The sequence below is a fragment of the Maylandia zebra genome, linkage group LG6, assembly GCF_041146795.1.
Source record: "Maylandia zebra isolate NMK-2024a linkage group LG6, Mzebra_GT3a, whole genome shotgun sequence".
In the NCBI taxonomy this organism is placed as follows: Eukaryota; Metazoa; Chordata; class Actinopteri; order Cichliformes; family Cichlidae; genus Maylandia; species Maylandia zebra.
This window is the reverse complement of record NC_135172.1, coordinates 28,766,505-28,791,977: the sequence shown is the minus strand read 5'-3', so window position 1 is coordinate 28,791,977 and position 25,473 is coordinate 28,766,505. Positions and strand designations below refer to the sequence as shown.

At 38.9% G+C, this 25,473-nt stretch overlaps 2 protein-coding genes and 1 long non-coding RNA gene across 4 annotated transcripts; 1 reads left to right on the top strand and 2 right to left on the bottom strand.

The window, feature by feature from the left end:
* Positions 1-6,204: 6,204 nt before the first annotated feature.
* Positions 6,205-16,063, bottom strand: misp3 (MISP family member 3). Of its 2 annotated transcripts, none has more exons than XM_012923717.4 (4): positions 15,754-16,063; positions 10,186-12,637; positions 8,286-8,359; positions 6,205-6,813 (listed from the first exon to the last, which is right to left on the bottom strand). In XM_012923717.4, exons 2-4 carry the CDS (start codon positions 12,569-12,571, stop codon positions 6,715-6,717), a joined length of 2,559 nt encoding a protein of 852 aa, XP_012779171.2. In that variant the 5' UTR covers positions 12,572-12,637; positions 15,754-16,063; the 3' UTR covers positions 6,205-6,714. The 2 variants fall into 2 exon arrangements, with proteins under 2 accessions (XP_012779171.2, XP_004567881.2); XM_004567824.5 differs by having other exon boundaries at positions 15,767-16,063.
* A 1,326-nt stretch (positions 16,064-17,389) lies between these two features.
* On the bottom strand, positions 17,390-18,522 carry LOC143419018 (uncharacterized). Its single transcript, XM_076885044.1, has one exon. It carries the CDS (start codon positions 18,427-18,429, stop codon positions 17,788-17,790), a length of 642 nt encoding a protein of 213 aa, XP_076741159.1. The 5' UTR covers positions 18,430-18,522; the 3' UTR covers positions 17,390-17,787.
* Positions 18,523-22,019: 3,497 nt separating this feature from the next.
* Positions 22,020-23,988, top strand: LOC143419192 (uncharacterized). Its single transcript, XR_013099168.1, has 3 exons — positions 22,020-22,210; positions 22,327-22,385; positions 23,721-23,988. It is a non-coding gene; the product is annotated as an uncharacterized LOC143419192 (long non-coding RNA).
* Positions 23,989-25,473: the final 1,485 nt, after the last annotated feature.

Genomic DNA, 25,473 nt, shown 5'->3' with positions numbered 1-25,473 from the left:
ATAATCTTCCGTGTCCGACTGCACAGGCTTCACGTTTATTATAATTTACAGCATTTCATAGTGCATTTGACAGGCTTACAGTATATGCCAGCACAATATTTACTTTCTCAAAAAAGGTGTTTATTTGTGTAGAGCTTACCAAATCCTCAAAACTTTTCTAAGTAAAAAATTCAAGCAGGTTGCCTAATCTTGCAACCTTGGTTTGTTATATATCTGCATTTATAACCGGGTACAGGTCAGGACACGGACTAATGGTGTGTTGCATGTATTTATGATACATTGCATAATGAGTGTGAAGGAAAAGGCAACCAAAAAGTTAACTGATCTGCTGTAGTTTTGTTAGATGTTCTGTAGAGGGCACTGTTTCTGTAACTTTTCAATGTTTAAATCATCTTGCAGGACAACAGAACAACTGAAATTTGTCAAGCCGATCTCCTTTATGGTGACATAACAGGTCCCCGAACACGGGACCTGTTATGTGACCGGTTATGAGCCTGACATGCATGAAGCCAAGCGCTCATGTAACTCGAGAACTACAAGTCTTACTTTTATGGCATGTGACGATAGGACGAGGGCTATGATCATTATGAGCCCTCATATATATGTTTGAGAGTGAGCATGCTGAGAGTAAGTAAAAGCAAGAAAGTAAAAGGCCTCAGGAGGGAGCTACACCTCTCACCTGTTTATGCAGGTTTTATGGTGGACAATAATTTGGCACAGACAAGCTGTCACCGTATCTCAGAAAGCGGTGAGAAGCCAACTCGGTCTTAGACCTTAGTTTTATTACATTTTTACCACAGCGTGCACAAAGCAGAGAATGTATCATTTCACTTCCCCTTCATGCACCCTGGGAAACACACATGAGAAGCGAGGATGGACTCAAAGGCTGAAAACGCTGTCTGTTTGTCCGGCTCATATTAATATCTGAGTCATACCTTACTCCCGTGTGGTCACAAGCAAGCGCGTGCATGTACAGCTTAGATATTCAGATCCAGACAACAGCATTGAGCAAATCTGTTCAAATGAGAGGCAGAATAACAATTCGTTGCCTCAGTGATGCCAGTTCAACATGGTCATGAACTTAAGTGGCACCTTAAATTGCCCACATGCCTCACCTTGTTACCATATGTAACACTGTGAATTATGAGTCAGGCTGATATGAAATGACATCCTGAATCTTGATACTGATGATATTTGTCCTTTCGGAGATGCTGGACCAAATATGAGGGAGCTTTAGGTTCATATTTTCATTTAATGTGATGCAATGCACTTGATATGTATTTGAGGTGTAAAGTAAGGTAAGCGGTGCATGATTACCTTCAACAGATTATTCCAAAACAATATGCTGCTGCTTCTGACATTTTCTGACTAATTTAGCTCAAGGCCAGTGATTGCCAGTTCACCCGTATCTTTCAGTGACTCATGGGAACACTCAAAAACACAACTTATTTAATGTTTTACAGTATGCTACAAGTCCAAAGGCAAATGTGAGTCGCTAAGCCTAACTTTAAAAGTATTTTTAACTGACAGCACAGTGAACTTTATTAATAGATATTAATCAGTAACCCGTGAGTAATGAGCCTACTTGCTCATTCATTAGAAGACTATCTTATTTCAAGACTGAGATGTGTTTGCAGTGAACACACATTAAATAGGTCCACTCCTCCTCTCGGTAAACAGACGGAACGAAATCAAGTGGGTTTATGTAATATCAAGGTGTAAAATAAATGTTTATTCTCTGTGACTCAGCTATGCCATTTATCCCCTCCTCTCCCAAACATCAATACAATGGAACACACCCACCCAAAGGCCCGCATGTAATGAAATCAAAAGAATAATTTCTGAAACCTCTGCGTTATCTATTCATGGTACACAAACGTATGACACATAGAGACTGTGCCTGGTGACTCCAGTATCTGTCATCAAACGCCCGCTATTGTGTTTGAATTGGGAATTGTATTAAACTGACTAATTGGTACACATGTGAGGTCCACACCCGGGTCATCGAGTTACACAAACCTGGCCAAAAATGTGTGGTGGGCCCACGCCAATACAGAATAGTCATAAATGTATTTTTCTCAAAAAAGTAACAGTTACGCCTTTGTTGAACTCTTTAAAGTGTTTATTAAGTATGCTTTAAAGTGGTCAATGATTGGATAATGAAGTAGCCTGAGCTTTTCCAAAGTGTAGTGGTTTACACATTGCCTAACAGGAAAAGTAGCTCTTCTTTCCCTCAATCTGCTCATGTTCACAGCCTCAAGTGTTTAAACAATTATTCACGTGCAAGTAGACCTCAGAGAGCTTTTCTCTTAAAAAGCAGCATTTTGGGATCCACTTAGAAATGGAATAAACAAAGAGAGAAATACTCCCCGGATATTTATTCCTACAGTTGTGAAGGGCAGAAGGACTTCCACTGATGAGGGCAGGCTGGCCTCTTCATTTCACTCCAACCAGAGTCATTACTTAGCAGCTCTTGCTCAAACCAAAGTCTCAGGTGATGTTCACAGTGACTGTGAGCTGCTGCTAAAGTGTTCAGCACCTTTAAAGTAAACTGGAAATTTGCATCCTGATTTTTTTTAAAAATGGCAATTTCCACAAAAGCTTTCATTTTTTCTAGTTTGGAAATCTGATTTTTGTTTGTTTCATTCATTTTGGTTACACTCTACCAGTCACGGCTGAGTTTGGGAGAAACTATTCAGCTCGGGAGTGCAGGGGAGAAAGAGGCAGATGAAATACAAACAACTGTACCCATGATATAATTTTCTTATGATAAAGAAATATATCTATGTTTTTAAAAAATAATAATATATGATTTCAAGATCTCAAGTTTAAGAGAATTTGCTTATTGAGTGGGCCCAAACTGTGCATGGACCCATGCCCACTGGATAATCCTACCCAGGTAAATTCATGTTTTCCATGACTACAGCCACAGGGGCTGTTAAGAAAAGACGAGGCAAAGGTGGAATCTATTATTGTTATTGTCAGTACAATTACAAATTTTACTTTGATCTTAAGGGCAGTTTGATTGAAAACCCATTTGGTGATCCTTGTGTGCATGTTTGATTAAATCCACGGCTTCTATTAAAGGCCTTGCTGTGGCATGAGCGTATGGGTCATTTGGCTGGATGAGCTAATAAAGAACTAAATACATAGATTTGCTTTAAAACAGCTGGAATATTGTTGTTGCTAGTCTAGACTAAGTTCACTCCATGTAGTATTGGCTGGGTTTATTTCTAACAGTTCTATAAGGTAATCGCATTTTGTGTGAAAACTTGACATAGTCTAAAACTATGAATGGCAAAATGTAAAAACTTTTGTTTAAAGGGCATAAAGCAGCAAATTCTTACAAGGTAAATAGCTCATAATGCCCTTCATGTCTTCTTATACTTTTGTCCTCTTGACAAAGAGTTATTACAAGAGCAGTGACTAATCCTCTAAACATGGACAGTCTCACACAATGCTGCCACGATGACTTTGTGCCAAGAGGACTTTGGAAGCCAGAGATAACGAAATATCATGGAAATGACTTGATAATGAGCTTGTGATACATGGGTATGCAGCACAACTTTGAAAAAGTCAGATTACATATCAGAATGACTGATAAAATGTAAAATGAAACTTGCCTGGCCGGCTTTGACGCTTTCACATAACATAGAGAGAAACATCTTTGATGGTTTACTTTTTATTCTGAGGTAGCAAAGCAAACTGTGTTTTACAAATCTAATTATAGTGTTGATCTTTGATCTTGTAGGAGGTTTTCTCCTCAGTTCAATACCATAGCCTTTGGTGATACGCCAGAACAGCTTGGCAACATGGCAAAACAAGGAAAGTTGCCAAAGCAATGCAAGGTTTTATTTGTGGAGTGCCTTCCGTACACCAAGGCAGAATGAGCATACTGCAAAAAAAGAATTAATTAACACACATTAATTCAAATATATGTTTATAAAGCCTAAAACCTGTAAGGACAAGAAATGGTAAAGAGGCCAAAATTAAAAATAAATAAGATTTATAATGATAAGAAAAACTAGAATAAAGTATAAAGGTGAAATAATTATACTTAAAAAAATAACATATAGAAGAGTGAAAGAAAGATTTATAATAAAGAAAGTTTGATCACTAAATTTAAAACAAGAAAAGCACTTTAAAGAACGAAAACAACACATAGATTAAAATAATAAGTAATATTAATGGCTATATATCACCATCCAGATTGAAAAATATTTTTTTAATGTTATGATTTAATAATGTACAGATGATTGAGACATTTCAAAGAACATCAGGTAGTTTCTTCCAGCGTTGTGCAGCACAGTGAGAAGTTGAACTTATTAATAATTTTGAGCACTTTAGTTCCCGTGGCTCCACCATAATAATGTGCCCGCAATGTCACTGGGCTGCGTCCAGTCAGAATGAGGTGATAAATTATTTACAGGAGACTGGAAGGTCACTAAAGCATGATCTCAGCTCATCTACACTCATCTACACCCACAGGAAGGTCCACCAGGGCAGTCGTGCTGCTTAATTCAAGAAAAGATCTTCCAAACCCAGAAGTTCTTTGGCATTTATGAGGCATGTCGGGTTAAGAAGATGAACGCAGTAGAATAGATGAGCAGTACAGAGGGTAACGTTCACAGATTTTTAAAATTGTATTTCACAGATTTAAACATGCAAAGAATAATGAGGGTAATGTGGGAAAGAAAATGGCCTTTTAAATGAACGGAAAATGCCAAGCATTCCTATAAGACAGGTAAATTCTTAAAACAGCAGCTAACCGTGACACTTTACCAGTTAATCCCTTTAATTTGAACAAGTTTTGTATGAACTACAGACTAATTTGCATGCGCATGTAGAACAATGAACACCTGTATTTGAGCATGTATTTGAGTATTTTTCTTTCCACTGTCCTCTCATCAGTGAATGACTTTTATGTCATAATTCAGCTCACAAACTCACAACTTTCTACTTTTTATAAACATGCTTTTTTTTGCCCTTAAATTCAGCTTCCAGTACTTATTCATGAATAGTAACAAGAAAAATTATATGTGAGTGAGATATTTGGTGCAATAAAATAGATTGCTGGAGGAATGTCGTAGATATTTTTACCTGTGGCCTAAGGGACATTTTGGCCTTAAAATTTCTGATGTCTGGACTTACATCTGTGTAGTACGTGCTCTGTTTGATGTATTCCTGAGTGTTTAAAGGCTCATTAAGGGCTCAGCATACCTTAATAACTCAGTGTTGAGGTTTGTTAGTGCCAAATATTTGCTTTTGTAAACTGAATGACTTTTATCCTATGTAAATAGTGAACAAATAGCACCAAGGTTGGCGCTGTGTACCTGTATTGACAATAACTGTGAGATTTGACAGCTGGGATTCAGACCCAGGCTACACCTCCCTTCACTTGTATCTCCAGTGCCATAAGATGATAAAGGACAATTACAATAATATCATTAAAGTCAAACCTGGACACAATAATCACAAAATGACACTCTGATATTACAACAGCCCATTCAAAACACAACATAGTGTTGAAATTAGAAGTCTGTTGGTTTGCAAGCACTGTTGTCTGGGTAGACTTATTGTTTCAGTCCACCTCTGACTCAGATCACTGGTCTATGCACACTACATTTTTTAGTTAGCAATTTACTAGGAACCCCTTGGGTATGTAATCAAATACTATAAACCTGTAGCAAATTATCACTGAGAGGTGCTAATTTATATCGCTTGCATATTTTCAATCAAGGATTCAATTAAAAAAGATGAAAAGGAAATTAAAATCAATCACATAAAAACAGAAAACTTGAGCACATTAAAACCAAGGAGGTACAACTTGTACAAAATATGAAATCTAAATTCAGAATAGCAGTTTGCACTCTTCGGTTACATAATATTTTATCAGTACTTTGAACTCGTCAAGGGTCGAGAGAATGATTAAGCTCCAGTGTTCTGAAGGGTATTGGATAACCATGGTAGAACTGGAAAATTCTGTTCTCAGCAAAAAAATCCCAGTAAATCCTGAGTTCCCAGTAGAGTGGCCATGTAGATTAGCTCAAGATTGGTCATTGCAAATATATTGCTGAAGTAATTATTTTATAATGCAATCAAATATCATTGGTCTCTAACTGCAATCTTCAAAATGGCCAAAGAGTTCAATAAAAAAAACCAACAGCATTCTGACAGAGTCAATAAAAAGTCAGGAGACAGAGCTAGGCAAAGATAGGGTTTATTACATGGCTGTTGTATCAGATTGCATAAGGTGTTTACATGTGTAATAAACCAAATTATTTCCTCTATGTAGATATTGTTAAGCACATAAGACTCTTGATGACACATTGTTTTTTCAAAACATAAGAAATCCACAGATGAAGGAGTTCCTGATTGTTTGAAAATCTCCTAAATTCTTCTTTTCTCCTACATATTATTTTTATTTTTATTGTCTTTTTACATTCATTAGTCTTAAGGGTTTTCAGCACCTGAAGCAGGCCATGAGCTTATCTACTTATAGGTGCCCCACGTTCTCCATTCACATCGCTTCTTTGCTGAAGGACTCTTCAGGGTTTTTTTTAGTCCACCACAAATCATGTTCCTTGCTCCCAATACTCCCGACCCCTTTTCTAGCCTCAATCCCTGACCTCTTTCTCACTCCACGTTCCCTCCTTCTTCCTCTTCATCGTTGTTCCTTATTCCCATCTGCAGGTCTCTGTAAAAAGACCTTTCTCAGTCCAAATCCTTGTTGTTGTGTCCATTGATCAGACCTGATTCCCAGCGCAGCACTAGAGGAGACTTCTGTCTAGGGGTACGAGGACTCTGGGGGAGCTGAATGAAAAGGAGAACAAAAAGTGAACAGGAGTAAGTGGTGATTGCATGGTAAAAGAAGAGGCAGGCAGTAAGTTGGAAGAGTAGGAGCAGAAAAAGAAAGAGAATTCAAAAGTATGTTGGAGTGGGAGACCAAACCAAAAAGCCAACACAGAGGGAGCGAAAAGAAAGGGATGAATTTGCTTCCTCTTGAGGACATATCTTTGGATGAGCATCATTAGCTCTGTAAGTCAAAGGAAGGTTAATGCGACTATGATCCAAGGCCATGTTCTGTATGACTAAGTCAACAAGTGAGGCCAATTTGCCCTGCAATCCTTCATGTATCTCTGAACTTTAATCAGGAACTAGGTCTGTGCACAGATAATCAACCAGCAGATAGAGAAAGAGAGGGAGGGTCTATGAGGAAGTGAGAGGAAAGAGGGCAAAACGCTGCTAATGTCAGACTGAACCATGCAGCTAAACCCCAGCACATCAATGCCAAACTGAATTAAACAGCTCAAGCCACGAAGCAGCACTCCGCTTTAATCAGAGATACCAGAGTATCAAAGAGATGCAAGACCCACAAGGAAGGTAACACAAATCAGTGGGATTGTCAATTGACTTTCCTCTTTGCCTGCTATTGACTGCTCAAGTGTGCGCACATACACACACTCTACAGACACGTTCCTTCCCTCTCTCTCTTGCTCTCTCTCAGTCTCAGGGCTGTTTGCCTTCATCCCTTATCTATAAAGATAAGAGCCTCACTGTGTGTTCAGCATGTTATCAGATATTTGCGTCCCATATTTGGTGCAAAAGAGATGCTGACATCCTCCCACAAGACTTTCTCCATTTGACACATTACAGTCCAGAGCAGTTTTAAACAGACAGATGCGTGACAAATTAAAGGAAAATGGGGAAAAGGGGAAGCTGTCAAACTGTGGGAGGAATTTTGCTGGATTTATTTGACTCCACTTAGCCTCTCTGATGGAAATGATCACAGCTAATCAATAAAAAGTTGTTTTAAGATATCTTAATTTATTTCCTGATTGGACGTGGTGTAGCTGAGACCTTTAGAACATTTTATGACTTTAATTCTTGTGCAATAAATTCCAAAACCCATTGACTCTGGTCTCGTGGCACTTGGTTGACCAGCATCGTACAAGAACACTCTATGTTGGATCTTCCTTTAATTCACCTGCCTGAAAGCTCATCTTAATGCGACATTGCAAGTCAAATGTAGAGCTAACAAAGCATCATTATTTTGGAACCTGATATCTTCTTGTCTGCATTCCAGGGAGACTCAGGATGGCGATTTGCCTACATTTTCATGTCCTATGCCAAGTGTACTAGACGGGTGAGGTTGGCACGTTAAAATTCAGAGTCGAAAGTACTTAATAAAACTCACTGCGAAGTTTTATTAAGTACCAGATGGTAAAATTTATACAAACTCTAAAAATCAATAGTGTGACGGATGAGCTGTAACACTGACACACCTCTGGCCGGTTAATCTTCTCGTCTTCAGCCTGGACCGGGGGCCACACAAATGACTTGCTGACTGACAGGCGTGCTGGAAGAGAAGAGAAAAGCAGATGAAGAAAGAACAGCAGTGAGGGAGAAGTGCCCCTGTGATGTTGTTTGAGCACCACAGTGTGAACACTGAATCAAATTAAGATTGAACATCGTGAGGCAGCAGAGAGAAATGAGAAGAGACAGAGGATTGCAGAGGGAACAGACGGAAAGAAATCTGTTCATGAACGTGGAGAAACAGAAACTAAAAGCAGGCAGCGGTAATTAAGAAACAGAAGGGCAATAAAGCCTGATGTGTAAAGCAATATGCAGCTGCACTTTGCACGACCTTCAGTTACCGTCCGGCGTGCTTTGTGGACACACCCTGGTCAGTTTATGTCACTCATTGTTAAACCAACAATGTTTTAAGTCATTCATTCTGACGTAATCACAAATCAGCCTTCATGGCAACACAACACAGACAAAAAAACACACTGAAACATACTGTAGAGCAACGCCTCCCAGTCTTTTTTTTCTGATGTATCACAGCCAAGCAGTCTTTCAAAATGCCCTTCAAAATCATGTATCAAATGTTTGTAATTTGAATTATTAAGCACTGTTTTTATAAATCTCTACTTGTGTTATTCATATTTTTATTCTTGGACTCTACTGGAGTAGCTTTGCGTCATTCACAGTTCAAAATAATCCTTATTCTCTATCTTAATCTTTGCCCCAACAGAAGGTTTGAGCCTTCTGTTAGCAGGGCGATGCTCACTGCCAGGGCTGGTTTTGAAATGACCATATAACAGTATCCTGTTTTTAACATCATGCAGAGCTGGAGAAGGAAAAACAGAAGTTTGAAATCAAGCGTTCAGAGGAGCCTGAAATTTTGGCTCAGGTGGAAAAGCTTTAAGCTAACCTTAGCTTTCATCTTAGCTAAAGCTATAAGCTAACGTTACTAACTCAAACTATGTTTAATATGAATATCCACCCATCTAATAGTATAGATGTACGTTACAGACATATATATAGCTCAAAACTAAACTCTCTACCGAAACCCATATCTTTAAAAATAATATATAAATATCTATAAATATATAAATATATGTTTCATCTTTATTGTAACTGTATTGATTTCAGCTATTTATCTTTGGCTAAATTGGCTATTTAGCAGTTGTTTTTCTCCCTTTATTTAAGGTCACTAACTTATTATTTAAACTATTTAGCCCATTTTCTTACTTGACTATTTAAACCAAGCATATAAAGATCCCTGGATTGCTGACACAATAGCAAGTACCCCACCTGGAAATCACTACTGTATAATACAGGCAAACAAAATTTCCCAGAGATACACTATAGGCAGCAATAGTCTACACACACGCACACACATGCACAAACTCTGTATCAGATTATATCCACTTTTTGAATGCTGATTTCGGACTTAATTCCCAGATTGGACTCTTTCAGCCAGCTCCTTTCTTCCCTGACACAATAGCGTTGAAATATGAGCCAGGTTTTTCCCTGCCTCAGCTTTTCACAATTAATATGACAGGTTAGGTGCTACATTTTTTGTTGAGTTACAGAATTTTATTTTCTGGCCGGCCAGCTTATGGGCTCTGGTGCAAAGTTATTGCTCATAATAGCTAACAGTAGATTCGAAAGCTGTTTTGAGGTTTTCCACTGACCATAAGGAAAATGAAATAATGTGCTCACTGAGCTGTTTCAGGGGGTTTTCATCATCTAGCCACGGATATAAAAATGACACACACACCCACGCTCAACCAGTCATACACACACACCAGCCTATGTGAGCAGGCGGGCACAAACAGAATCAATTACACCCTTACACACATGCTCACCCAGAGACCAACACAGGCCTACACTAACCTGCTGAGGGTCCAGTTTCTCCTTTGGATGATGACCCAGGTGCGTCAGCAACGGACAGTCCGTTTAATGACAGCACAGGACTCTTTAACTCCATGCTGACTGGCCTTCCTCCCTCTCTTTCTCCCCCTCCTTGTCCTTGTGTACCACCAACACCACCACTACCCCCATACAGACTAATCCTCTGCTTGCGAAGCTCCTTCTCCCTCTTCTGGGCCTCCTGGATATCCTCCTTCACTTTCACTAAATTATTTGAAGAGCGCAGCTTGAAAAAGGGGTTCTCCTTGGGTACTAAATCCTCCACCTCCTCCTTTTCTTGTCTTTTTTCTGTTACTTTTTCATTCCCTCCTTTCTGTGACAATAAGATGTAAGGACTTCCAGAGTCGACAACAGTAATACCCTCTGATTTGTCTTGGTGTTTCTTCGGTGTTGTGTTCTTCAGGTTGTTCTCTAAGATTATGACTTGTCGACTTGTCCCCTGTGAGATACCCGGTCCTTGAAGAGTGTTTTTGGTTACACTCCGTCCTATGGGAGAGTTTGGGGTCTGTGTCGGGCTAAGAAGATCCAAACTGTGTCTCTTCTCGACACGTGTGTCTTCTGTGGTGGACACCTGTGATGAGATGTCTTCCTGCTTCTTGGGAGTTGAACCATTGCTGACAGAAGAAACCGATGGGGCCCTGCGACTGGTTGAGGCTGTAAAAGTTGAGTCACTGGGTGTCTGAAAGGTCTCATAGATCTGTTTCTTCTCCCTTATTTGTCGAACTGTGCCTTTATCATAAAAACCTGGAATTTTCCCAAGCTTGACCAGATCCTGCTCCCTCTGGGTCTCCGTTTGAATCTCATACAGCATCTTTTTGCCAGCAAACTCTCTATCTTTGTCCTGACACCACTCAGTCTTCGCAGCTACTGAATTGGAAGGAACAGTTTTTCTTAAGGGAACCTCTACATACTCTGGAGTGATGCGTAGATTTGGAAGCCCTCTGGATCTTCTCAGGCTATGTTCCCGCTCTATAGACCTTCGGATCTCCCTCTCAATGGGAGTCTCTCTGGATACAGTTGATGGAAAGCTCTCCAAAGTGTTGGACGGGGAGAAATCAGCTGATACGCCACTGTCACTCTGGCTATCGTCACATGAGTCATTCTCCATCCTGGTGTGGTTGCTGTGCTTCAGAGACACACCACAGCTATATTTTTCTATCTCCGGCTCTTGTATTTGGACTGTTTGTGAATATCTCAACAGTCCCCCGCTGTGTTGCTGCCCAGCTGGCTTGTTCCTTTTAAGTCCGCTCTCTTTCTGCCCTTCCTCCCCACCTGTTTGCTCATTTTCTCCCTCTGTTCTTTCCCCCGCCCTGCTGTGCCTTTCTCTCACAGCAACAACGCAAGCAAAGCCTGTAGCAGAAGCAGCCCCACCTGGATTGGACGGCTCCATGGCAACGGTCGACAAAGGTGGAGATCCCTGGCCAGGCACCTGTTGTCCTGCTTCCTGGTTTACACCTCTGAGGGCAGGTTCACGTTGGTTCTTTAACAACAGCCCCTCCTGGTGTTTATCTGAGGGTTTTGCATGCAAAGCTGAGTCTGTCTCTTGATTAGTGGAAGCTAAATATAAAGGTTGGAAAGACTTGCTGTTGATATTTAATGTGTTCAGTTCCATAATAGCAATGCCCACTTCCTCTTCTTCCTCACTTTCATCTGCAAAAGGAGGGGAACTCACAGTATGCGCGTCATCTGTAATGTTAATGTCAGAGCAAGAAGGGTGAGCAGGTCGTAACACATTATTTTCCACTATACCGGTACTTATTACATCTGTTACAGATGGTTTATATGTCTTCTGATCAGCTGGTTCAGTCATCTGAGATGCCTTTAACCATTCTCGACTATTCTGGCTATCTAAAGAAGTAATGTCTTCTGTTGGGTCTGAAATGACATCAACATCACTGATACACTCTGCCACCTCACCCTCAGGGCTGGAAAAGCCCTCTTTGTCACGGTGTACTCCTGCTGATAAGGCACCCAAGGAAAGTGTAGGCGGGAAAACTTCCTCGCATAACTCAACTTCAGGTTCCTCTTGAGTCTTTAGTCCTCCTGATAGGTTTTTAGGAACTTGCTCTGATCCCATCACTGCTTCCTCTGTCTCCCTTATTCTCGCAGCTCCTTCATTTTCCATTTTAGTCGCATCAGCTGTTTTGATTTTTGAGATAGTCTCTTTCTCCCGCTGAGTATTGACCTGAGCATCAGGCTCCAGGGTGTCTATATCCTCCTCGGGTTCTGCCTTGGGTGCCTTTAAGCCTTTCAGAGGGAAGTTGTCACCCCTCGCCCAAGACTCATTGACCGACTCGTCAAGTAAGTTGACAGGGCACTGCTCCTGCCAGGCCGTGGGTCTTGTTGCCATGGTGACAGGTCTGCTGATGTAGAAGTGTTTGGAGCAGTCAGGTTGTTTGGCCTCCAGCCAGTCAGTCTGAATGAAAGCAAAAGAGCACAGATGGAGGAGAGGGGAATGGCAGAGTGATTGACATTGTTTAGCATTGTTTATTTTATACACTAATATTTTAGAGCATTTCAAACAACTCATTCATATTACTGCTGCAATGAATCATTGTCTGTTTTCACTGTGCGAAACGCTGAGGGCTATACTGACATGTTTTCATTTGTATTTTCATAACTCTTTCTCATCTCTGTTGAAATACTACAGCGAACAGACAAGAAAGAACATTTTTAAATAATTGTTAAGAGGGAAAAAAACATGTTAGGACACTTGGCATTTGCATAGCAGGATTTGTTGTTTTTAAAAGATAATGTCAGCTTCTGTTTCCCTTTCAGCTATCAGAGGTTTTAAAAAATAATGGTATAAAGGTTTTTTAAAAAAAATAAATATATGTTCATTATTATGCAAGTGAGAAACAAATGAAAGAAAAAATGGAATATACTTGAAGTGATGACATCTAAAAACAGGCCATACGAGTATGAAAATGAGGATGAATCAGACGACGCTGCAGTCCTCAGAACTCATTGCACTCATCTGTATGGGCTCAAATTGTGGTCATAAATATTTTGTACTTGTAAATCAGTTTTGTACTTGTAAATCAGTTTTGTACTTGTAAATCAGGATTTGAATGTGTAAAAAGAATTTGTGTGTGGACTTAGCCAAAAAACTAAGTGAGAAAGTCTGCACTCAAGTTTCAAGTTACAAGTACGAATTTTGACTCTATTTTTCTTCCTTTCATCTGATTGGCCAATGTCATGTCAATCACAAATTTACCTATCCAATCAAAGAACAGATGGGTTTTGCTGTGGAGGGGTGCTTTTTTTTTATTGTATGAATCCAGACATCTGAGCAAAGATCACTAAAACTGTTCTGGGGCGCATGGCGGACTAGTATCTCTTTTAATTTGTTACTGTCTTCTGTATATGCTTAAATAACTGTGTTGGATTAGAGCACTGCAAATCCAGTTAAAGTGTACTGCATTCCTTTTCTCTCTCTTTAACGGCAGCTTTAGTGCGCTTATGTTATTATATGACACGCAGGGTGTTTATAAAGCTGTGCCTGACTTTGGCTGTAAGGTGGCAACTACTCTGTGCAGAGCCTAACTAAAGTTTTCTGCTGAGCACACCTTTTCTTTAATCAGCTTACAGGCTGGGAAATGGCTCAGTAACACACACACACACACACACACACACACACACACACACACACACACACACACAGACAATAGGATTGTCTGCGGGATATACTGACTAAAGTGGAGTCCAACTCATCCAATATCTCTTTTTCTTTAATACACACTCCTGTATTTCAAGCTTGCCCTGAATCTGTATTATTGCTTTTTCTTTCTTTCTTTCTTTCTTTCTTTCTTTCTTTCTTTCTTTCTTTCTTTCTTTCTTTCTTTCTCTCTCTCTCTCTCTCTCTCTCTCTCTCTCTCTCTCTCTCACACACACACACACACACACACACACACACACACACACACACACACACACACACACACACACACACACACTGTCATCTCTTGTTCAGCTTGCGTTCTGAAAAACTCCCTTTCCCATCACTATTATCACTTCCAAGCCATTCTGACTAGGCTGGACTCCAACTGTGACTGATCATTAGGGGAATGTAGACCACAGCACTGGGGATCAAGGGTCTTTGATGAACTGGGACGGACGGACAAATGAGGTACACCCCCTTCGTGTACAGATTATAAGGAGTGACAGCATGAGGACACGGTGGGAAGAATGGGGATCGCTGTGGCATACTGGCTGAACATGTGGATGCAACAGCAGAACAATGTAGCCTAGTGCGGGTAAATTAGTATGAGATCAGGGAGAGGAAACAGTGAGATATGAGAGATAAGACAGAAACTGGTTTGGGAAGCCAATCTCCAGCTGCGTTTGATGTATCTGGGCTAACATTATTATCAGCTTCCAGCTAAGACACACATACTAACTCAAGGTTTCTTTCTTGTTTCCGAAATGTAAAAAGATTTCAAGCCAGAACATTATTTGTTTTGTTTCATATACCAGTTTAATAAGCAGCTTATTAGTGTGTTCACTGAATGCCCTATTCAGTGCCCATTATGAAATGTACCCTGGCTAACGTCAGGCCGGGTGTTTTGTAATGAGGGGGCAGTGAGATTTGGGTAACTGGCATTCCCACGGAGTTATTACTGTGCCTAAATGAGCAATAACCTCAGTCATTAACTCAGTTTATGCATGCTGCTTTTTAACTGATCAGACACAGAAACACAGGCTCAGCTGTTACCTGCACACATGACTCTACCACCTATGTTACAGAATAACTGACAGAAACCCCTGAAATTCATAAAGTCAGAATAATAAGTCGCTTACTAACGGAGAGTTCCCAACACTAAGCTTCATTGTGAAATTGAGCATGAAAAGGAACATTTTGCCACAGTGAGAAAGAAATTTGTTATAATGGTTTAAACTTTGTAGCCTCCAACGCTACGGTAGTAAAACAAGCTGCTCATTCATTCTGGGGCATGTTGATGTAATTTAACCACTCTAAGCATAAACTCTGACAATTGATTATTGGATTCTTTTTTATTTTCAGAGGAATCTGGCAGAATTTTACCAAAGGTAAGGTTGCGGATTAAACTTAATTACATAACAGACTTATGTTTTGTTCATTATATCCACAAAGGCTCTTACATTATCAAAAGAACAGAATAATCATTATCATCATTGGGGAAAAAACATCTGTGTCAGCTCAAACAAATAAACCTCCTTTTCGTGGTCAGCAATGTCCTAAAACTGTTAAAGATCTAACGACTTTAGACAAAAAAATTGAAATGAATTTGAATAAATTCAGCCAAATTCATCCCTAGTGTTGTTGCTGTCTAATAGTTGCTGACTATGTTCTTTTAACATTTTCCAGGCATAAGTGTCATATTTGAGAAATTTATCCCAATAGGCTCAGCTGCTCCAAATTTCTGTACTACGCTTGTTTGTTTTTTCCCAGTGGTAATTACTTACCCTAGAAAATATTTCATGTATGTATTTAGAGCAGTTTCCTACTCAACAAGAACATACTACAGGAACTGAATATACAGCTACACATACCTGTTGCACATACCTGTCTTGAAGATGCCCTCCAAATGATAGATTCCTGTGTAATACACACTTGTCTTGCTTCAATTCACTGATGTGTAATCAGCAGAACAGGACTCTGTCTGCTCTCGGCTCTCACAATGCCTCAGAGCCCGGCTCTCCTCATTTGTGCACACCAACACCATCAGTCCAACAATTGTGCACGCCCACATTTGCATTTCATTCACCCACAATCACTAATACGTGGACAAATATGCATGAGAGTCTGCTTAAACACATGTGCTCCAGGCTTACTCTGCTGTCATGGATTTGAAAATATGATATGTAGTAATAATCCTATTGGACTGGATTGGAGTTGCATCGCATTTAAGACAATAGTGTTAAGCTACTAGCTAACAAGAGTAGGCTTGGTTAGCCTTATGAATAAATAGACTGTGCTCTGCAGAGACAGACATTTCATTCAGTTTATATAGTGCCAAATCACAACAAGAGTGGCCTCAAGGTAAAGATCCTACTAAAACTAATCTTTATCTTTCCATGAAGCCAGATGGCACACACCAATTTGTTAAACTGCAGGAATGACTTAAAGACTTTCATAGTGATTACATGCTGCGTGGCCAAATTTCTGTGCATATTGAAGGTATTTCCTTTCTTTGTTGTGCTGTGTTGGCTTCATTACTCAAAACAATATAAACCCATAGTTTACAGTCCCACAAACCAATAAAACCAAGTCCCTGTCCTAATGAGGACACACATACAATCTTTCTCTCAGTATTTAGGTATGAACACACAGCAAAGATGAAAACTATCTTTAGAAACATGAACAAGTATAAACAGAGGCTCCAGCCTGACTGCTCATCGCTGCGTTTGTCAGCTGCTGAAGTTCAGGGTGTGGCTGCTGGGCTGGGGTCAGCATTCACTGAGCTTTATTATCGCTCTGGATTCTTGGCTGGCTTAGCGTTAGCATGCTATCTGTGCAGATGCTTGCAAAGAGCTGAAGTTGTGTTAGGAGGATAATGCACATGTTTGTATTCTGGTTTTCACTTTATCATCGCACTCTGATCTGTGCAATAAAAATAAAAGTAATGCCCATATCCATGCTATGGACTCCTCTGGGACATGAACTGAAATCAGCTAATTGTAGCACAAGTGCACCGATAAGCAGGACCAATAGGCAAGCAGACTAACACTGGGAACCGTTTCTTTATCGGTTTGCGTAAATGCAAACAAATGTCATGCAATCATTCTTTCAGTTTCCCTATTTTAGATGCTGATGGAGAAATTAATGCTACAGTTAGCACTGGGCATTATTCTGTTTGGGAATTTTAGGTGATAAAGCAATGCTATAGATGCTAAAAACCTATGTAGGTGTACTTCTCTCCTGAAGCAAAACGGGGTCAGAATTGGTAAGGCAATCAATAAAGAACCAGATCAATATGCAGTATTGATTCTAATCAGTGGCAGAAACAATAACATTGGTGCTGTATCAGTAAAAGTGCATCAATTCCTGTCCCTAGTCATAGGTCAGTTTAGCACAGGTTTCCACACAAACTGGCCAGAAAAAAAAAACACTAGGTGGTGATGTATTAAAAGATTTTTTTCCAGACCAAATAAGGTCATATTGTACTGTACGTCCAAAACTCTGAGGTTACTGGATTCAGCAATAGGGAATTTAATTGTGCATCAGTTTAACTTTTCATGAAAGAACATGAAGTAACAAGCTTGTTTTAGCACTTTGCAATCTTGACAACACTAGTATACCCTCTAGATGCTCTAAATCACTTTACCTTTAGAAATCTAAAAGGAGCAAGATATATTTTTACAAAAGCTTCAATTGAGAGTTAATAGGCAATAAATGCAAATACCAAGGTGTCCATAATAAAACAAATATTTAATCTACTCGCAACATCTCCCTCCAATGAAAAATACAACTGTTGTTTAAAGTATAACTTTTGATTAAATTAAAAACATCCAGTCTGTAAGAAGAACTTACTAACACTGTAAGAGTAATTCTCTGAGTAACTGATTACAATGTGCCAGTGTCCTTTATGCCTTTTGAGCCACTGTCTCCTCAGCCTGAGGAGCTGCTGCTGCTGTTGGTTGGTTCTCAGGCTGCTCTGGACAAAGCTCCTTGGTAGGATCCATCACAACAGGCTCAGGCAATTGATAACACTTCAGCTGAGCTCTGAACTCTTCCAGCTCTTTCTGCTCCACCTCCCTCCTTCTACTCAGCAGGTACAAGTCCGTAGAAATCCTCCTGCTTGACTTCACAAGCCACCTCATTACCACACAGTCTGGGCAGGACGTGTGGAGGAAATACATGCTGAGGCTGAAACGACTCTGCACATCAAAGGTAAAAGTGCTGCCTTCAGCTGAGATGTTGTACCGCAGGTATTGGCATTGATCACCAAAGCGGTTGATCTGGGTATAAGACAATGTTGAAGCTTCGCTGGAGTTGGAGAAGTACATCGTGATGCTGTCTCGACGTCTCAGAGCCTCCATAGATGGTGAGTGATTGAGACTGCCTGCGACTAGAGCCCAGCTGCCCTCGAAATGATGAGGAACCAGCTGATCCAGTGGGTGAACCAATCTTTCACAGACTAGAGGAGCTGCCTGACTCCCACACATCAAATAAATGAGAGTGACTGCACACACAGCAACCAAGCTGTTTCTTGAAGGTTTTCCCATTCTGTGGTTAAATGTTTGCCTTTTATTCTCCAACCTTTCATTTATTTTATTTTCTCACCAAGACTGGAATTCAATTAGCAGGCTTGTCTTTTTATAACAAAAACCTGCATCAAAAAAATCCACCTTTTCAACACAGGATAGGTTCATTATCTGTTATCTAAATGTGGATTCCATTATTGTGACATCAAAGACATTTTGAAATAGTGGAAAGTTTTGTGATTCTTATCCACATTAAATTGAATTTTGAGTGGCTATTTATCTTGGAACATCATGTCCAGACTTGAACTTTGTCTTTGTTTGCTGTAGATATTGAGCTGAGGCTAAACATTAAAAGCAATATACGCCAGACTGTCGGTGCTGACGAACTCTTTCACCAATTTTAAAATTCTATAAATACACATTAACAGCAGCAATGCATGCAATCATTGGTTGGAACTTAAGATAAAAAGGGCACAACTGTTGGCACTGAACTGAAAGTTTTTTTTTAGTAAAATCGTCCTTTCTGTCTTCACCATTGCAGAAGATTTTAGAAACACATGTGTGAGCAGCACATATTCAAATGACACTTTAAATATTGCATATATTTTTGTTGTTATCACAGTAAATCTTGTCTACCAAAATCTGAATGTTCCACTTCTTCTTGGTGGTTGTTGTTTTACATTTATTATTAACTAGATTATTGTGATGAACAGTGTTTTAATTATTGCACCATGCTAATGAATGAACAAATGCACCAGATGGAGAAGATGTTTATTAACAGGATGTACTGTAGGAAGTACTGACGTTGGTGATCACTTCATTAATTTGACAGTAGTGCAAGAGGCACAAATTGTTACCAACAAAGTTAAATATTATATCCTCTGCTCATGTCTGTGACTTGCATGTGATCAAATCAATTTTTTTTCTATTTTTAGAAATATTACATATTGCCACACAAAAAGTTTGGTTAAAAATCAGATGGTTTCAGTGTAGCTGAACAGATTGGGCAGACGATCGATAGCCATAAGGCTATTGCAGAGACCTGGTTTTAAATCTGCCTGAGGCTATTTACTGCATGCCTTCCCCTGCTCTTTCTCCCAGCTTTCCTGTCTTATTTTCTTTGCCTTTTCTAAATCAAAGTTAAAAAGCTCCTTCAAAGATTATTCAAACACTTGGAGTAGATTTAACTTTTCTTTTCAGCAGAGGCCATTAGAGACTCTAATATGCTCATGTAATACGTCACGTTTTTGTCACTGGTTCAGTCTTAACCATGCAGCATGTGAGGGATTCTCAGATCTTCATGATGTTAAAATGTTTTTGACGTTAAAACTTAAGAAGAAGAAGAAATTTCCAAAAGTCAGATAAGTATACAAATACAATGTTAATTCAATAGCCCCAAAATGTACAAGTATATTTTTTAAGTACAAGCATAAAATACCGTTTGACGAAAGTTAGGTAAAGTAGAAATACCTCAACACTATACTTATAGAGCCTAAGTAAATACATCTGACATGAAAATAACTATGATTATTAAACTAGTTTGTAATAGTTTGACATGCTTACTTCAACATGTAGCCTGTTAGCTTAGCTTAGCTTAAGAGGCAGGGCCAGTTAGCTTAACTCTGTCCAAAGGTTACAAATCCACATAACAGCTCTTCTAGTGCTTATTATATTTCTACTTGGTTGAATCTGCAATGCAACTTTAAAAACAGCAACAGTTTGAATGAAGTTGGAATGATCTGATTACTTATTAGCAGGTATTAATATATGGAGTCTTTGTCAGTTGGGTAGAAACAAAACCCCAGCCACATAATCCCAATTTAAACACGTATTTTTTAAAACATGTCATTTTTTTGGTACAGATTTGATTAACAAACTAAGTTATTTATTATTCTGGTTTGCACAGTTCCTTATTAAGCTACTAAACAGAGCTATGCTAGCTAGTGGGTTTCTTCTGTTTTTTTCATGCTGAGCTATACTACTGTTTCATATTTATATAGTTTAGTTTAGTTTTAGTTTTAGTTTTTTTGAAAGGCAATGGAGATTATATTGTGCCGTGGAGGTTAGTACGGTGGCCCTGCAGGCCAAATGGACTGCAACTTAAGAAAACACCAGCAATAAGAAAAACGCTGCAAAAGCACACAAAGCACAACGGAAATGTTTTAGGGGATCAGTTGCAGGAACCAAAATATGCTAAGAATTGCGCTGGGAGACACTTAAAAGAAGTGGAGGATTTGTGGGGAAAGAAAAGATGAGAAGCAAGTGTGCTAGCCTAACTATTAGCCTAAAAATCTGTCATCAGTATTGTATGAATCATGATCAAACACACCTACCATGTTTTGGGTTCCTGCAACTGGTCTGTCAGGTTATTGTCTCCCCAGAAACACTTCCTTTGTGCTTTTGGAAATCAGTTTTTCCTATTTCCGTTTTTTTTTCTTCCTATTTCCCTTGTGTTTTGTGTGCTTTTGCAGCGTTTTTCTTATTGCTGGTGTTTTCTTAAGTTGCAGTCTATTTGGCCTCTCAGGGTCACCGTACTATGAAGCTCTCAATACCGCCAATCTAAATAACAACTGTTGCATAAAGCCTGTATTTAAATTAGTAAAAAAAAAAAAAAAAAAGATACAGGAAAAAATTACATAGAGCAAGCAATTAATGATGTTATACTATGGTGAGCATCCATCATCTGTCCATATGTCTTGACCCAAGATGCGTTCGCTATCAAGGTCACATATGTTGTTTTACCAGTAATAACCTGTGAAGTTATTGAAAAGAAGAAATTGTGAAATGTTGATTGTAGTGAGATTGATGTCTGTCTGTCAATGTGTATGATTAAGTGAAGTCCAACAAGATGGAAGTTGAAGGTCCTTAGAGTGTTTTGTATAATATGTGTGAATCTCTGTGAGCAGCTTAAAAGACTGGAAAATGATGGGCATTCAAATTGAAAAAAAAAAAACAACTGATAAAAGTTTAAACTTTCTGAAGAGACAAGCAAGGTAAACCTTGTTCCCTTGTTTTCTTCTCTTTTTAATTCTTGTCAAGAGAGTCAAGTATCACTAGTTATAGCTTCTTATCCTTTATAGGGTCAGAGGGTAAAAAACAAATAAATACTCTTGAAATATTGTTATAGTCCACCTTGCATGCAAGAAGGCACCAGTTAAGGCTGCAAGTCCTGACATGTTTTTATAAAGACCTTAAAACTGACTTTTTAAACTCATTTCTTCTTTTATTTGGGATACGTCAGCATTATTAGAAGAAAGTACAAAAGAGTAGTCAAACAAACTAAATAAACAGTCCAAAGAATGATTTAGGAGTGGGGTTTCTGTTATAGCAGCAGAATTATGAGGAGCAAAAGAGGATTTTTTATCTTGCAAATGCAAAAATACTACATTTGACAAAATAGCATTAAGTCAAGTTTTTCCCACTCCAGGAAAGAGCAAATCAAGTCTTGACAGGCTGTGTAGTGGAAGGACCAGGTCAAACTGAAGTACCAGTCTAAATCAGAGACAGAAGTGCTACTTTCTGCTGTGAAGCTGTAAGACAGATAATAGCACTTGTCATCTAAATGACTGACATGGGTGTAGGTATAGAGTGAAGTTTCACTAGAGTTGGAGAAGTACACAATCGTGCTGCTTCTGTGTTTCAGGTCTTGCAGGTCATGTGGGAGAGCCATGCTAGCTGCGGTTAAAGCCCATCTTCCTGGCAGATGATGAGAATCCAGCTGATCCAAAGACTATTCCAAGACTTCCGAGGACAGAGGAGCTGAGATGCTCACAGACATCAAACAGAGTGATGGAAAACAGAGGTAACATGTCTGTGTGTGCAGAAATCATACTTTTAGGTGACAATTTCTCATTGAACTGCTTTATTGTTGCCTTTAATTTTTAGCTTTACTAATAATGCCACTGGGGTTTTTTTCAGTTTGATCAATATTTGCACTGCCATGTCCCGTCACACTGCCTTGTTTATCCTGGATTTAAGTAAGTACAGCTACAGATTGACAAAGTCAATAATTTTCATGTGTTCTTGGAATCTCGGGTGGAAGTGCAGCAACTGTGGGTTTTCTCAGAAGGGTTGGGGTTACAAATGGATAAATGAACATAGACTTTCAGAAAATAAAGTAACGTAATAAAGTAACACCTTGCCAGTGGAGCTGTCTCCTCTTACTAATCTTATATCCTTGATGATGTATAATTATTATAAACTGTGGACACCAATCTTTGAACCTCTGGAAACTTTTTGTACCTTCATATAACATAATATTCTTTCAAGAAGGACAGTGGGTACCCATTAATTTACTTTATATTTTATATTATTAAGATTATTTTTTCGTGCTACTGGAAATGGACTGGCATTAATTAAGCACTTTTTGTAGTCTTACTAAAAGCTTCACCTAATTCATATCTGTGCCTAAGGCTAATTTAAAATCACATATTCACCTCACATGGATGTTTTTGCATTGTGAGAAGAAATCGGAGCACCCGAGCAAGCCCATCAAGCAAGAGGAGAACAAAAGTCCTTAAAAGGTTCTGCGGCACGGCACCGTCATGCTGTTGATATACACTATATATGCAAAAATACTGGGCCACCTGCACATTACAGCTAAATGCAGCTAAGCTACTTCCTCTTTACCAAGATGGCCTTCTATAAGATTTTGGAGTTTGGATATTTTTTTGCCAGTTCATCTAGAAGAGCAGAAAATCTAGACAGTGTTGTTGGTTAGGGGTTTGATTTGAGAGTTATTTGTGCACCACACACATTCTTCCACACCAAACACATCCAACCATGCTTTTATGGACAGAAACCAAGAGGCACAGACCAACCCCACTGTTAATATGGCCAAACACTTTTGTACAGAGTACAAGACAGTTAAATAAAACTTAAACTTTTAGAAAACAGGAAAACTCTAAAACTGGGTAAGAGATTAAAATTGACATTTTACCTAATTTATTATTGTATTTGAGTAAAATGCATCTGTTATGCATTGTTTTTGTATCTTTTTGGCTCTCAGAAAGTAGACTTTATAATTATTTTAAAATCCAACAATTAGCCCTACATCATTTATAAAGGCCTATTAAAAGGGGGAAATAGGAGAAAAAACATAATGTCGGTGTGTTTTATTCAGATTTAATTTGTCTGATTATCAGTACAACACTGTTGCTGCAGGTTATATTTTGTGTTTAATTAAATTAAATCTACAAATGATTTTGTCTTCCAATCGAAATTTAAAAACAATAAGAAATAAAAACATCACCATAGAAATTAAATCATTGAAAATGCTGATTTTTACTGTAAAACTCGAACCTGTTTGCAAGGTTCCGCATCTTCCGGGCAAGGACAGAGAGACTCAAGAGGAGCTTCTATCCCCAAGCCATCCGTGCCCTAAACACACACACCCGCCCTCTCACATCATCTATAATTGACTGAGACAGGACTCTCTTCCAGACACTAAACCAAGGCACAATGTACATTTCAATTCCTTTAATTTTAAATATGTTTATATTGTCTATCCTGTAAAATAGTCAGATGTCTATTCATATTAATGTACAGAATTCACCTGCTTGCTGCTACTACTGCACATTCACCCAGTGTATATACTATATATACACTGGGTGAATATATATATATATATATATATATATATATATATATATATATATATATATATATATGTGTGTCAGGCTACATTTCACTGTGTGTTATGTGACAAATAAAGAACCTTGAACCTTGAACCTTTAAAGAGTTTAAATTTAATGCTATACAGAAACACAGATAAAGAGAAATTTAAAAACATATTCATACAGTGCACCATCAATTTTATCTTGACAATCTCAAATTTGAGAACGAAAATAGGATAACTAATTAAAGATATCAAAAACTGCATTGGAGATTTATGCATATTTTCAGTAATTATTTATCCACAAATTGATGTCGTCTCAAGCTTGTTGTTCACGTTCAGTCTGAGCGCTCTGGCCTTGACAAAGCTGCTTGGTAGGGTCCATCACAGCAGTTGGAAGCAGATTCAGGCACCTCGCCTGAACTCTGTATTCCTCCAGCTCTTCTGGCTCGGCCGCCCTTCTCTTGCTGAACAGAAGCAAGCGCTCTATTTTCTTTGACTCATTGTCAAATCGCATCACCAGACAGTCTGAACAGGATGTGAAGAGGAAGGTCAGGGTGAGGTTCACCTGCTCTCTTTCATCAAAGTTCAACGTGCTGCCGTCCAGTGAGACGCTATAAGTCTTATGATGACACTCTCCACCGTAATAAACGCTGGGTGTATAGGAAACGTTCGAGGTGACATTAGTATTTGAGAAGTGAATGCTGCTGCTGTCTCTGAGTTTGAAGAACTTCAGGTGTGCTGGGTCGCTGAAACTGCCTGCAAGTAGAGCCCATCTGCCCTCCAGATGACGAGGATCCAGGTCATTTAAAGGCCTGACCAATTCTTCGCAGGTGAGAAGAGTCGAATAGCTCACAGGCATCAACCACAGGAGAACGACGGCACATGCAGCAAGCATGGTTATCTTTGTAGTGGTCACAGACTTGAGTTTCAATCTTGTATGCGACCAACAGTAAAAAAGCCTGTCTTAGTTTATAATTAACCGCAAGTGACATAATACTGGAAATGTAAGAGAGCAGAGTCCTCTTTTATTTTATGAAATTTCCTTTTTTTAAAAAATAAAATAAAATCAGCCCACTCATGGACTCATACAATAAAGATAAAGACGCGGATAACACAAAAACCCCTCTGTTGTTTTGTCATTACTGTGCCTTGATTAAAAAAATCTGTTGGTTGTCCTGAAATAACGAATATTGCCAAAGGTTTCTCACAGTATAAAATTATGTACATGTATATATATATATATAGCCAAAAGGGTACAAAATGTGTGGTTTGAAAAATAACAGTTATTCAAAGTTTCCTTTATATACTTGTGTAAATAAAAAAGTTGGTATTTATTGGTAATATGCTTTAAAAATACAGTTTTGACAGCTGTATTTCGTTACTCTTCCCTAAGTAAACTTGAACTGTGAGGGGATGTGGATTTGGAAACTATTGGCAGACATTCAGGG